General features: G+C 37.0%; 1 protein-coding gene and 1 non-coding gene across 2 annotated transcripts; one reads left to right on the forward strand and one right to left on the reverse strand.

Moving 5' to 3' along the window:
• Nucleotides 1–8197: 8197 nt before the first annotated feature.
• AST91 (sulfate transporter 91) lies at nt 8198–14049 on the reverse strand. Its single transcript, XM_088941691.1, has 13 exons — nt 13121–14049; nt 12978–13026; nt 12660–12867; nt 12347–12518; nt 12104–12169; nt 11149–11262; nt 10938–11054; nt 10382–10508; nt 9981–10267; nt 9654–9844; nt 9338–9423; nt 8591–8667; nt 8198–8498 (listed from the first exon to the last, which is right to left on the reverse strand). Exons 1-13 carry the CDS (start codon nt 13424–13426, stop codon nt 8337–8339), a joined length of 1962 nt encoding a protein of 653 aa, XP_088797817.1. The 5' UTR covers nt 13427–14049; the 3' UTR covers nt 8198–8336.
• On the forward strand, nt 10768–10841 carry TRNAN-GUU (transfer RNA asparagine (anticodon GUU)). The gene has a single exon. It is a non-coding gene; the product is annotated as a tRNA-Asn (tRNA).
• Nucleotides 14050–14531: the final 482 nt, after the last annotated feature.

The raw sequence follows: 14531 nt of genomic DNA on the forward strand, positions 1-14531 counted from the left end.
TTATAGAGGTTTTGGTGATCAGTGATCAGAAGTAAATGCATCTTTTCCTTTGAAATAATTAATGTTTTTTTCAAGATTCTAAACGTGTTTGGTGGTGTTTTAACAACTTTAAATGGATAGACATGAGTTTTGGAAAGGTCTAAAGAGTAAAGAATACTTGGACTGGACTGGAAAGGAATGCTGAATGTTCATTTTAACCCAAACAATATAGGACTATGAAAGCATGGAGAAATATATTTTAGTGGCAGTCGTGACCGCCGCTAAAGAAGTTCATGGATGCCGCTAAAAACCTTTTAGCGACAGCCGAATCAGTACGCAACTGCCGCTAAAAGGTTTTTAGCGGCAGTTTAAAATTTATACCGGCAGCTGTGAAAACTGCGTTAGAACGTCTTAGCAACAGTTCTTTTAGCGACAGTTTGCCGACTGTCAGTAAAGTCTCTAGCAGCAGTTTTAGGGACTTTTAAATGTCATTTTTCTTGTAGTGTATGTAGAGTGCAAAACCTTATATTTTGTATGTATTGTAGTAATGTAGTACTCTTTCCAAACTCAGCCTTGAGAGATAAATACATTATTAGTTTTATTGACGTCCACTTTATGGTTGAAGGTGAGAAGTGAGAACCAACTTTTTAGCCATAAAACTAATCTATTTATTAATACCAAAGATTAAATTATCAGGAGTATTATTAGGGGTGTTCAATGGACAAGTTTTTGGTTGGATCCCGCATAAATGAAATTCAATTTTGATGGATTGGATGGACCAATAAGACATTAAACTGGACCAATCCAGATTTCTTGGTCCAAAGGATTTATTGGATTGGATTGGACCTGGCCCATATCAAATGGATTTATATTGGCTTGGGGTGCTTGGTCCATTAATAGAAGATAGAAATACATGTGCCAATGGACTAAGTTTGGGTCAGAACCAATCTAAATTAGAACCAAATTGAACAAATTGGACTGTCCCGAGTTCAGACATTGAATTAGACATGTCCAAAATGGTAAAAAATATTCATCCAATTGAATCAGATCTGATCCATCTATAATAGATTCATATTAGACTGGATTAAATTGGACCAAATCCGGCCCAATTGACAGCCCTACATATACCGGTACACAGATTTTTTTAAATATTTAAAAAGTCTCAGATCTATCTCTTTCCCAATGCCCTAACAATTCTAAAATAAAAATAAAAAATAAAACATTAAAAAGTAAGCATCGATCACATGTATCCATCATATTAGAATCGTGATCAAATTCTATTTGATACAACTTTGTATTAATAGCAACATACCGGTCAGCATTTTCATAATATATATCGATTCAGGATCATCGATAGGCTAGATCATTAGAGTTTTTTATTGTCTTAATAATTTGATGTTTGTAATTAACGTGACATCATCATCATTAAATTTTCAAACCAAAGTAATAAAAAACAAGAAAGTAATTCTCGGTACTTGTTTCGGAAGTATCCATACCTTGAACCTCGACCACTCTGTTACAGAAACTCAGTATATTTTTTCTCGTTTTTCTTCAATTCCATGTGATCAATTAGTAATCGCGATACAATGGTCCATCATTCAATATTTGACCTTTTATTTTAATTTTCTTTAATTGCATGTGACAATTATATATTAATTATCAAAAAAAAAAAAGAATTGCATGTGACACTAACTCAAACTGAGTTAACACGAGTTGCATGTATAATCAAACCTATGTAGGATTGAACATTCGGTTTATTCGATTAAAAATGATATTAGATAATTTAAAACCAAATTTTTAAAAGAAAAAATTGAACTAAAAACTGAATTTCATTATTTTGGTTAACACCAAATTTCATTATATTCATTATTTTGATTAACCTTAATTTCAAATTTAAAGGCTGAAAATATTTTAAACCCAGATTGACCGAACAAAAATATTCAAACAGAAAAACTAATTAAGGACCTATTTAGTTTGTGGAAATAGAAGTTTGGAATAAGAATCCGAATGATCCATTCTAATTCTAATTCTTTAATTGGGCAGAATTGAAATATCATTCCCATTCCCATTTCTGGTAGAATGGCATTGCCGCATTAGAGGGAATGGCCATTCCCTCAATCCCTCCCCCTCCCCTTTCCTTGGGAATGAGATTCGTTCCAATTGATCAATTTCGATTCTGATAATAGATTAATCCAATTCCAATCCTGAAGGATTCTAATTCCGATTTCAAATACAAACTAAATAAATCATAAAATTTTTTATTCAGTTTTAACCGAATAATACTAGCTCAGCCCGAAGGCCGACTGCCTTGAGTGTTTTCTCATTCAGATAAAATGATGTGATCTAATCTTCATTTTTAAATCTTCATGGTTGTTGTTGTTAGAAGCCAACTTCTAAATTCTAATCCCAATCCGAACTGCTGGTTGACTTGTTGACTCCTTGGTCGATGTTGATGTGATGAGGGAAACACAAACACTGATAATAACTTAAAAAAGGCCAGTCAGCTCTTAACCAAATATGGATAGTGATGAACTAATAAAAACCCCGAGAAGCCCAAAATGCTGGTTCCCATCACATGCATTATTTAGTTTGGTATCGTCTCTAGATTTATATATTCATCTCTTAGAGTCGGTCACTGTAATTAAACTAGCAGAGTTGTCGGCAATGGAAAAGAGAGAGAGAGAGAGAGGATGCAATGTCTTCCAGCTGTGGAACAACAATGGAGCAGGAGACCATGTGAAGAGGAGAATAAAGTAGGAGTGAAGAAAGGAGCTTGGTCTGAGATGGAGGATCAATTACTTCTCAATGGCATTCAGAAGCGTGGTGAAGGCAAGAGGAAATGGAGTGATATCAGTAGACAAGCAGGTTTGTAGGGTGTAATTAATTAAGTTGATTAATTTATACTGCTACCTAGCTAGTTCTTCCATAACTCATCAATCGTTATATTAAATGCTAATGGAAATCCAAAGGTGGGTTTTGTTGGATTAAATCGAAGCGCGAGGAGTTGCAGGCTCCGCTGGTTGAATTACCTCAGACCTGGTATTAAGAGATGCAAATTTTCTAGTGATGAAGACGACTTTGATCATCAGAATGCATAGGCTTCTTAGTAACAGGTCTCTCTCTCTCTCTGCAATACCCAGAATATTGAGAGGAGACATCCCAATCTATACTAACAACGTCGTTCTATGACAAGTATATATATATATATATATATATATATATACGTTGCATGGAGCAATAGTCAGTGTTTTAGAAACCAGGGTGAAGAGAATGGGGAATATGATAAACCAGACTCCATGACCTTTTTATTTTCTAAAATTACACAGTAATGGAATTCTCTACAATTCTATGTGAAGTTTAAAAAAATCCTTTATTCTTAATAAGCCTTATCCTTTCATCCTTTAGTTATGCTCTAGTAGTAAATAAATAAACTAAGATATAGGGGCTATCTATTCTATCAAAGATGATAGAACAGTTTGAATAACTTCTTTCTGTGGTCAGTATAACTTCTCATCTTGATGAAGAACTGAAGAATAAAACACTTGAGCTGTTGCTAACAAGAAACGACCGAAGCTTGTTTGTGAACAGTTTCTCTAGGGCTGTGTTTGGAAACGATGCAAATGGAGTGTAAATCCCGGTTCAAGGTAAATTTGCACCCTGGTTCATTTTTACCTGTGTTTGGCAACATTACATTTATGCATTGACAAATGACAGACCAATATGCATATTTACATTGATAATAAGACATAAAAGTACATCAATAAAAAAAAAGTAAATTTGCATTCAAGTGGGCTTTTGATAAAAAAAGCATATGTTTTATTGGAATTCATGTTTGCATCATTACAGCTAAAAGTCTGTTTGGTAAGAAGATAAAATTGTCAGTGCAAAACTAACCTAATTTTGCAATTTATATGAATGGTTTTACACTCTACATATTTGCATTCACATTTATTTGCATCGTTTCCAAATGCAGCCTAAAGGACTTTGCTCCCCTTGAAAAGGAAAATCTTAAGATATGTTCATCCCCTCAAAATTCTAAGACACATGGAATTGACAGATTGAATCCAATAATATTATGAACAAGAAAAGTTAACCACCATAAGGGATTGCCTCCTATATGCATTTGATGTTGAAGAAATCAAGGTATTCAAGATCATAGATGGCCATCGATCTAGTTTGATATGTTCAACTGCCCAACTCGTTCTCATCTTTTACAATTGTGTGATATCCTCTAGAGTCTCTTCATCATCACCATCATCTAAGCCTTGTCCCAACTATATGTAGTCAGCCGGCATGAACCCACTTTTGCCATTCTAGTTTGTTCAATGCCATGTCCATTGCCTTATCCCTAGTTTTTTTTTATTGTGCATTGAAGGGGGTTGCAAAAACCAAAGGACTCCTACACGTGCATGCACGTAGGACTTTTACACAAGAGATACCACTTACAACTCAAAAGCTTAAGCTATATTGGGTTATGGGCCACTCTTGTATATAAGTCTCATGCACCCCTCATTCCCTAACTTACAATGTGAGTCTCTCTTCATACACTACTCATAAATGAATCCCAACATTTTTCTTCTTTTTGGTGAGCTTGAAGATAACCATTTCATTTTCTAACGTCATCTCACTCTTGTTGTGAAACGCACATAGATATCTTAGTGTGTTAACTATGTTGCATCTCTAATGAAAACCCCTTACTAAATTTTTTTTGGGCTTGGAGTTGGATGATAAAATATGAAACTTGTCAAATATTCAGATCTAATTTGAATCCAATATGCCATCTTAAAATTAAATTATTTACAAAGAAAGGGAGAGAAACATACATACATACATACATACATACATACATACGCATGTGTCTTTCAGGCATTAAAAAAAAGAAAACATATGCATGTGCATTATGTGTGTATTTATATATGCATTGCATGTGGGAAATTTTAGATAAAAATAATAATTTTAACATCTCCATAAGAACCCATTAAATATTTTTTGATGAGAAACAAAAGCACTTTAAATAAAGTATTTAATGAGAAAAAAATGAGAATTAATGCCTTAATAAGAGGGAATTGAATGAAGTGGAATGAGAGTTAATACCTTAAATGTATGACGTAATTTAATGTACCTTAAAGCTCATTTATTTAATTTAATGTATCATAAATATAGGATTTAATGATAGTGAGAGGGAATGAAAATTAATACCCTAAATATAGGAGATAATGAGAGCCAAAAGGAATGAATTTAATAAAGAAAAATCTAGAATCTAGACCTCATTCACACTTTTAATAGTAGTATAAACAGATATAGATATGTATACCTACAGGTATATACCAAATCATTTCCTTCATAAGTTCGATGCATTAAATTAGGATGGTCTCCTAAGTTAGTTGATTAGTACAATTAAGAAAATGAATTTACTTCAACCATGATGTTATACTATGTGGAAAACCAAGTTTACATGGAAAGAATAAGGAAACAGCAATCTAAAAACATTTTGGTTTTGCAGATGGTCGCTTATAGCAGGAAGACTACCTGGTCGAACAGATAATGAAATCAAGAACCACTGGAATAACAATTTGATCAAGAGAATATTGCAAGTTGAGAGGCTAAATAAACGAACCGGCGAATCTGAGAAGGAGAAGCCTGTGAAGAATTTCATCTTTCAAGAGCCCCCAGTGATGGTAAAAAATCCTGATGTTATTTCCACTAAAGACATAAGGTGGAACAAGGTTGTTCTTCCACAGCAGATAGAAGGAAAAGAAGGAAATCGGATGAATGAGATAACTATGGAGACTACTGGTAAGGTTAAGAACCCATCCTCTTCAACTCAACAAGTAGATGATCCTTTTGATGATTTTCCAGTACTGGATTTCAATATAGACAGTCTTCTCATGTCAGATCCTCTAAACCCAAATTTCCTGCAAGTCTCTAGCTGTGGAATTCAACAAATTGATGGTTATTTTACTGGAAAATATGATGTGGGGGAAACATGTATGATCAAGGGATCGAAGGTTGAGGGGCAACGCAAAGAACTCAGTGAATCTGGAGAGGTGAAAGCTATGCAAAATGCCACAACTGAAGTGCCCCAAGGAAGTGGGGAGACTATTGGCCGTGCTGAGAACCCATCATCTTCAAGTTGGCAAGCAGATGATCCTTCAAATTTTCTAATGGATTTTGATGCAAATGACGACCTTCTTATATGGGATCTTCTAATCTCAGATTTCTTACAAGTTTGGGGACCTTGTAGTGGAATCCGTGAACAAGTAATATAATGATTTGGTAGGTAAAGACAATGTTGGGAATAACTTGTCATCATGTCCTGTTCTTGGTTTTTCCATCTCAGAACATGCATGACTTCAACCAGTGAAGCAAAACTTGAAGACTGGTCGGATTTTAAACCTCTTCAACCTGATTAACTTTGGGAGCTAGATAGTTTAGCTTTTATTCTTGAATTAGAAGATAAATGAATGGAAGGATAATATCAAAGAGTCTAACAACTCTATTGATACTTTCTTTTTAGTTATTTTTGTCATATTGTAATAATGGGATTTTTTCCTGATTATTGTGACCTTTTCTAGTGAAAATTCTAAGTGCATAGATGTTGTCAAGTAGGTCATCGCTTTTAACTTTCGAACCTGTCTCAAGGCTTTCCAGGACAAATAAACTTTGTAATATCAGAGGTAGGTGAGGTTTTCTGTTGTCTGGCCTAACTGCTGTTGTATGTTTTTATTTGTTTGGGAATTGGGAAGTGGGGGTTCTCTTTTTCCTTTTTCACATTCGGCACTTGAAGTAAGATTTGGTCCATAGCATTGGTTAATTTGCCCCTTCATATAATTATTAAAAACTTGGAAAATTTATGCTGCATTCGCTGTATTGTGCAACAAAAGAAGTGATTAGTTGAATGTAATGATAAATATATTTTAGGAAACATAAATTAATGAAAAGTAAGCAAACTTAATGTGATGTAGTTGAGATATAGAACATATATTTAATGTTAACGAATGCACGTAATTAAACTCTAAAATCTTAGGTCAATCAACCCGTATTATAAAAGTGGTAACCAATTAATTGGTATTCATTGAAATTCATGGGACTTTTGATTGATCAAAGTTTTTTATCCCATGTCCTCAACATGTATGGTTGGTGCATTTTCTTCTTATGTGCTGAGGATGGGTAGCAAAAAAAAAAAAAAGAAGAATTTTGATGTCCCTAGTGTTGTTTTGTTACTAGGTTCTAGGGGTGCAAATTGGATGGGCGCGGATTGGGCTTTTGTCAAAAATTTGAATGGCCTGATCTGAAATCCAAGACAAAACAGTGTAAAATGTTAACTTGCGCCAACCCAAGTTGCACCCCTGATGGTGATGGGTTCTTGTTCTGATTTTTGGAGCAAATACTAATCGGACCACGACTCTACCTATCTTGTCCCAATTCCCAAATGATAAGGATCCGATCCAACTGTTTCGTAAAGATACTTCTACCTAATTAACCACTTGTAGTACTACGACTTGTGAAGTGGATTGGTTTGAAAGAAATCATAATTTAGAAGGTAGTTTGCACTTTGAAGTAGTTCGAAAGGAGAAACGTAGGCCTATAAATAGGTTGTTTCAATGGAAGAAAAAAACAAATATGACATAATAAAGCGGAAGTGCAAAGGAAACCTAATGCAAAACAAAAATGACCAGCTTTGGCATTAGCAATAATCATACAACGATACAATTCAACATGTGTTATTACCTGTTACAATCTAAAATACTTATAGTTCTTTTTTATTCTGATATAAAATAGAATTGAAAGGTGATATGAAATTGTTTACTATTTTTTTTTAATTTTTGTTTTCTGTATTTTTATTTAAGCGAGTTAATTTGGTCAAATTGGATCATTCGACCGTTTAACCTTTGACCCAGTGACCAAAATGGCTCCGTGTCTGGTTCAATTCTGACAAATTTGGTTTAAGGGTTAGGGTAAAAATGGAGGGAGGTGTATCACAAAGGGGGGTTTTAAGTATTTATTCCTAATAATAGTGTTTTGAACCTTCTCATTTTCAGGATTTGATTTGTAGACATAGAATATGTTGTTCTAAGAAGGCGGGCCTTAGCGTACATCTGTCCCTTCTCAGACCTCGCAATGGCAGGAGGCTCATGCACTGGGCTGCCTAGAAGCAATAGTTTTATTTTTTTTTATTTTTCAAGTTCTTCAATTTTGAATAAAAGATATGCTGGTATAACTCAAGCTTCAGGTCGATTATGATAGAAACCAAACTCAAACAGCTACTAAATATAACTCAAAGAGTCATTCCTTGAAACATTCAGTTGAAAGGAATTAAAAATGATGACTATTTCCCCCTTCAATCTTTTTCATAATTATACATTATTGCTTGATGTCCGCCCCTTCACTGTGAACGAGAGTGAAGCGACAGCCTCTCCAACTGTCAAGAAGAGAGAATCCATGGCCATGAACTCGTGGGCTTTATTTGCTCTCTGCAATTTCTCCATCACCTCACCCAAAGGATTCACCAACACAAGCTGTGATGCCAACGACCCCATTATAGTATTAGTAATCATACAGTGAATGAAATGAAGAAAATTCTAGTTAAGTACGTTCCTAATTGACTTGCCTCGAGACCTCGCTTCTCCATGGCCTTCTTCAAATCCTTTATGAATGACAATCCACTTGTATCTATGGCACTTACAGCTGAAAAATGAGCATAAGATAAATATATTATTGGTATTATGACATTCACTTCTGTGATTGAAGCTGAAAACTAATATATATATATATATATATATATATATATTTTATTTCTATTGACAAACAGAGATACACTTGATACCAAATAGAGTATAGAACATGGCCTCCAAATAGGTAATGAACAGATGTTAGGAAGCAACTAAATCCCCCACCAACCACATATTACCTAAAGGCTGGATTTCCAGAATTCAAAACGAATATATTGACAATACTGCAGTTGACAAAGACATTAACACTAGCTATCTGGTAGTTATCATGTGGTTTATCACATACACTATGCAATTATCACTTCATGGGTGCCCACCACTCAGAAATAAATGAATCTGTTGAAAGTCGATGGTTCATCATCTCGGCTGTTTAGCACCAAAATTGTAGTAGTGCGTAGGACTTTTCCAGATCATGTTGAAATTTAAGAAAAAATCCAGCAGATCTGATGACACTACTTATTGTGCAGTTATGCTAAATCATGATCAAATGATTCGAATTCTGTTTGATACAAGTTTGTATTAATGGCAACATAGAGGGTCATTTTCTGATGACTAGAATTATTTATCTGATTAAGAAAGTTAACTGAAATAACAAATATTTTTTTTAGAAGAAATTAGTTAATTACCTGACATGTCTAGGATAACATAATGAAGGTTAGATTGCTTTGCAACTTCTTCTTCTACTTCATATTCTTCTATCCATCTCGAGATCCTGTGGAAGAAGATGAAGTGTCAGGAGAGGTCAGCATCATCATTGAATTTCCCTAGGAAGAACCTTTTCATTCAATTAGGGCTGCAAATCCTTGACCCAACTGGCTGACTGACTGAACCTGTTGTTTCTTCTGGGTGTGTGTGATTCGAGGTCCAGCTCAACCTGAGTCAGCCCTTTGCCACCCTAATTATTGAATTGAACAGGATCTGCATTTTGAAACAGGTGAAAACCTTTCATTGAGGTAAGTGGTATTAGCAAAATTCACTGGAGCTTCAATGCTCAGTATGAGAAAGCCTGGGATCCTTCTGGCTTCCTTGTAGTGATGGAGATTGCGATAGATATCCGTCCCGGGAATATTTCCCAGCATCACTGTTTTGGGCCTAGTGATCTGTAACAATATCTTGAAAATTGAGATCCCTACCTGCAATTAAAAGATCATACTTGTCTTACAGGCATGCCATGTGAATGCTCCAGATACACATCTCCTACCCATTAAATGAATCTTAGACGTTATCTGCAAAGAAAAACTGTTGAAGCATTATAACAAACAGACTTACTGCAATGGCCAGGCCTCCCTGGGCAGAGATGAAGATGACACCTAGGAAAGCAGATACCAACACAAAGAAATCGAATTTATCGATCTTCCAGACAAGATAGGCTGCAGGGACATCGATGAGGCCAACAACTGCGGTGATAATGATGGCACCCAGAACTACATTAGGTGTGTAGCAGAAGAGAGGCATGAGAAAGAGGAGAGTCACCATTACAGTCACAGCCATCACTATGTTGGATACTGCAGTCTTTGCCCCTGCATTGTGATTAACAGCTGACCGAGAGAAAGCACCTGAAACCCAGCCAAAGTTGCATCAGAAACCCAGATATCGAACTTCTGGAAGGAGTCTAGCTATGGACCATGGTATGGAGAAGGCTCAAAAGGGAGTTCATTAATGGGCGGCACCTGTAGTAATGTAGCAAGAAGTACAGGAGCCAACTATGTTCATCAACCCGATTGCCATCATCTCCTTGTTTCCGTCGACCTGGTAATCCCTGATAGCAGCGAATGTTCGTCCTACTGCTATACCTTCCTGTTCAAAATATCAGCAACGCCTGTCTAGTGTAAGAAGCTACGTGGTTTGGAAGCAATTCTAGCAAGCAGCTGAGAGCCTGAGGAGTGAGGAGTCCGGATCTCCTACACTCTTGACTTTTGCCCCGACTACGCTGCACGGACAACGTGCTTCGTTGGGGCTCATGAAATTTTGGGCTCACATTGTCTGAATCGCGGTGCACGTGCATCTCAGTGATATACTATATTAATATTTAAATTACGTTAGTTAAATAATAATTGCTGGAATAGCTCAGTTGGTTAGAGCGTGTGGCTGTTAACCACAAGGTCGGAGGTTCAAGCCCTCCTTCTAGCGTTTGCAAGTAATATTTAATTTTCAAATTTTACTTCTCTTAATTAATAAATCGGGAAGGATTGTTGGGACGAAAGAAAACTAGAAAAGAGAACTCACTGTAAGTGAAATAATGCCAGTGATGAGCCCGGTTCTTACTACCAGGCCCAGATGACTTCTCTGAAAGCTAAGCATATTCCATGAGAGAGGATTCAGACCTTCTTGTAATTTCCCAATCTACGAAATTCACCAGAGAAAAAAGTATATGATAATAAAATAAAAATAAAAATAAAGAAAATAAAAAATGAGAATTGTGGGCCCCAGAATTTACGATGCCGATTCCATGATTTTGAGCTTTGAATGCGAAAACCAGCAGGGTGGAGAGGATCACTGAGGTAAGTGGGGCTCCAGCTGATACCCAAAACAGCTTTGGTTTTCTCAAGTTCTGCACCATATAAGAAGATAAGACGAGATGTGATGAGATCGATGGACGATGGTCCTCTAAAAACAGAGAATATCTGATTGATCTAAAGCGTCTCCGGTCTCCACCCATTAAAGATGGGCCCACTGTATGGCTGACCCGGATTATGCATTCAACTATTCGGGCCTTGGTGATCCATAAAACCACATCTGACCCGGTTTGCCATCTGATTTTTCATTTGGGTCTGGATCTGACAATTTGAAGCCTTTTATTTATTTAGAATTTGTGGACCATGATTGGATGGTCCATGGGCCTACAGCCCTACAGTTCTGTAAAGGCTCAGACTTTTGTCACATATCCTTGTATTGGAATCTTTTCTTCCTCGGGAAACACAAAGGAGTGTACTAACATTTATTTCGTCGTATGAACGACAAAACCTGATTCCAATCCAACAACCCCTGGTCCATCCATCAACCATGGTTAGTTTTTCGAGGGGGATAAAGCCCATGAAGTCCAAGAGGCCCACTATTTGATAAGCCTCTCATTCCAAGGACGTATCGCGGTACCATAATTGGAGATGAGATTCTCTGATCAACCAGCCGGTCAAGGATCGTGTGCCACGTGGCATGGAGTAGATGGAGCTAGTACTTACTCCAATACAGACCTTATGTGATTCAATATTCATCATGTGAACTTTTTTTTTGTTTTCTCAACAATATTCATCATGTGAACTGAAATCAAATCCGTTTCAGAAATAATGGAGGGGCATACATGTCATTTTGAAAAGAATAAAATAAAAGAAAGAAGAAACAGAACGTTCTATGCATGCAGACAGAAGTTAATAGTTAGGAGGAATAAAACCTACAACGTGTCTGGCCAAGAGAAGCAACACAAGGAAGCAGAAGCCCATGAGTATGGTTTGCCATGACCACTGTGCTCATACCACCAAAACAACAACACAAACCAAGATTATAATAAAAAAACCAAACAGGGAATTAATGGAAACCCATAATCAAATCTTCCTGGTTTTCTAATTATTTGGCTAAAATCTTCTTGTTTGCTTGATGATGATTATAGGGTCCATGAAAGGGAGAAGAGGAACAAGTACCTCATCTGTTCTGTGGAAAACAGAGCTCATAACAGGTACTATGCCCATTTGGTTGGTGAAATGCACAATCCCAAGAAGGCTCTTGAGCTGTTGCAGAGAAACTATAATTGCAGCACCAGCCATGAAACCAATAAGGATGGCTTTTGAGAGAAAGTCAATTATGAAACCAAGCCTGCCAGAAATCAATCAAGCCAGTGACAATTCAGAAAGCACTTGAGCATTTATGCTTAATGTAAAGAGCAAAAATCTTGGGAAGAGCCAAACGATAAAAAAAAAAGAGAATAGAATAGAAAGAAAGAAAAGGAATTGTCACCTTAAAATTCCCAAGGAAGCTTGGAAGATACCAGCAAAAAAGGTTGAAGTGAAAGCCAGTTGAAGAAACAGAAGAGGCTCTTGGGCAGGAGATACTTCTTCCCTTAACATAGATCCTAGAATCAGGGAAGCAATGGAAACAGGGCCTACTGCCAGATCCCTGGAGCTCCCAAGCACAGCATACACAAGTGGAGGCACAAAGCTAGAGTCTACACAACCAGTGCACATACAAGTATACATACAATATAACACAGCATAAATTACACTGCATTGAGCTTTAGGTGATAGAGGGCTACTGCAGCAGAAGAGAATTACTTACAAAGTCCTATGATGGGAGGCAGATTGGCCAACTTAGCATAACTGATCCCCTGAAGAACAGAAAAAACTCAGAATGGGCATCAAGCTATATATTCTTCAGAAAACAATCAAAAGGAGCAGTTAATCTGAAGATTTGGGTGCTACCTGTGGAATGGCTAAGCTTGCAATGGTAAGACCTGAAATGATGTCTGACTTGAGAAGCTTGAGATTATAGTTAGGGCCCCATTGGAGGATGGGAAAGATGTATTGAGCACCAAGAATCCATTTCTTCTTCAGAGGTTGGCCTTTGAATTGGCGCAGAGGGTCGTCAGGGAAGAGGGTCTCCTTGAGCCTGTTCTTCAGCTTCTGGAACGTACTTCTAGGTGGAGGTGGAACAACCTTGTGCACCTCCATGTCTATCTCTACACACTGAGGGCCGGTGTTGCTCATACTCGTTTGAGTATGCTCCATAGCTGAGAAATGGGTCTGACGACTCTCAACGTGAGCAGGCCTCTACTCTATTTGAGCTGCCTTCTATCAGTCAATTCCTCATGGGACCGCTTTCAAACAAAGTAGTACCACCCAAGAAGAAAAGCAAGGGGTGTTTGGAGAGAGAGAGAGAGATGCTTATGGGACTTGTGGTGAGCCTTATCGACTTAATTTTGTGGTTGAGTGAGCCCACCTCTTTATTCTTGAAAGGAAGGCGAGTTTATCTGTAACAGTATCTGAAACCTCAGAACAAACAGTAACAGAATGGTGGAGGGGGAGAGGGAAGAGAGGGAGGTGAGTAAGACGGTCGAGCAATTAAGCAATGACAAGTGTGGCATGACTTTGCCACGTGTCATTTGCTTAAGATCGAATATTCTGTGAATATTTCCTTCATTCATCATGGAAGACTTAACTAAAGCAAAGCTAGCAAACCCTTATTAATTTTATGCCTCAGCAATGCTTAAATGAGGGCACTGAATGCTTACCAAAAGTAGCAGTAAAAAAATGTAAACAAATGTAGCTCTGATTTTTGAAAGAGAGAGAGAGAGAGAGAGAGTCAATATCATGGGGGTCGGTGGTGATAATTAATCAAAAGGAGGAAAGCCTACGTTTCGCACCAAACATGAACCATAAATTGGTGGCCTGCTCTGTTATTGGTAAGGACGCAGAAGCTCTAACCGGTCATCTCATTCCTATCATCTACCTTCTTTTTGCAACTCCAATTTAATTTTCTTTCAAATTCCAACAAATGTACTGATGGGTCTGATGTCCTACAATTCCTGGACATGGTTTACTTTGGTTGATCCACACAGCTAGACTGGTTATTATTATTTCATGGTTGGAAGTGGGAACACCTTGACGCTGTCCATCTCTTTTTGAACTTAATTTATTAGAATTTTGTCTTCCCAACCATCCAATATCCAAATCAGTAATCAGTGCATTTTAACTAATAGTTATATATTCACATCTCAATCTGATTTTATTTCTTTTTGGCCCCAGCTAATCTTGATTTTTGGGACCCAAATCATTCCTGCGGCTGAATGTAGCCCCAAGATTGGTATATGATATACAGCTCAATTCTGCTTGC

Source organism: Nelumbo lutea, chromosome 4, assembly GCF_056320005.1.
Source record: "Nelumbo lutea isolate HS-2025 chromosome 4, American lotus-T2T, whole genome shotgun sequence".
Classification (NCBI taxonomy): domain Eukaryota; kingdom Viridiplantae; phylum Streptophyta; class Magnoliopsida; order Proteales; family Nelumbonaceae; genus Nelumbo; species Nelumbo lutea.

Bases quoted from the DNA above. Each gene is read 5' to 3' on its own strand.
- AST91 (XM_088941691.1), bottom strand. From the start codon at position 13,426: ATGGAGCATACTCAAACGAGTATGAGCAACACCGGCCCTCAGTGTGTA. The intron at 12,519-12,659 runs GTGACAATTCCT...GATTTCTGGCAG, and splicing joins GCTTCCTTGGGAATTTTAAG to GCTTGGTTTCATAATTGACT. The intron at 10,509-10,937 runs GTGAGTTCTCTT...TATTTTGAACAG, and splicing joins CTGGCATTATTTCACTTACA to GAAGGTATAGCAGTAGGACG.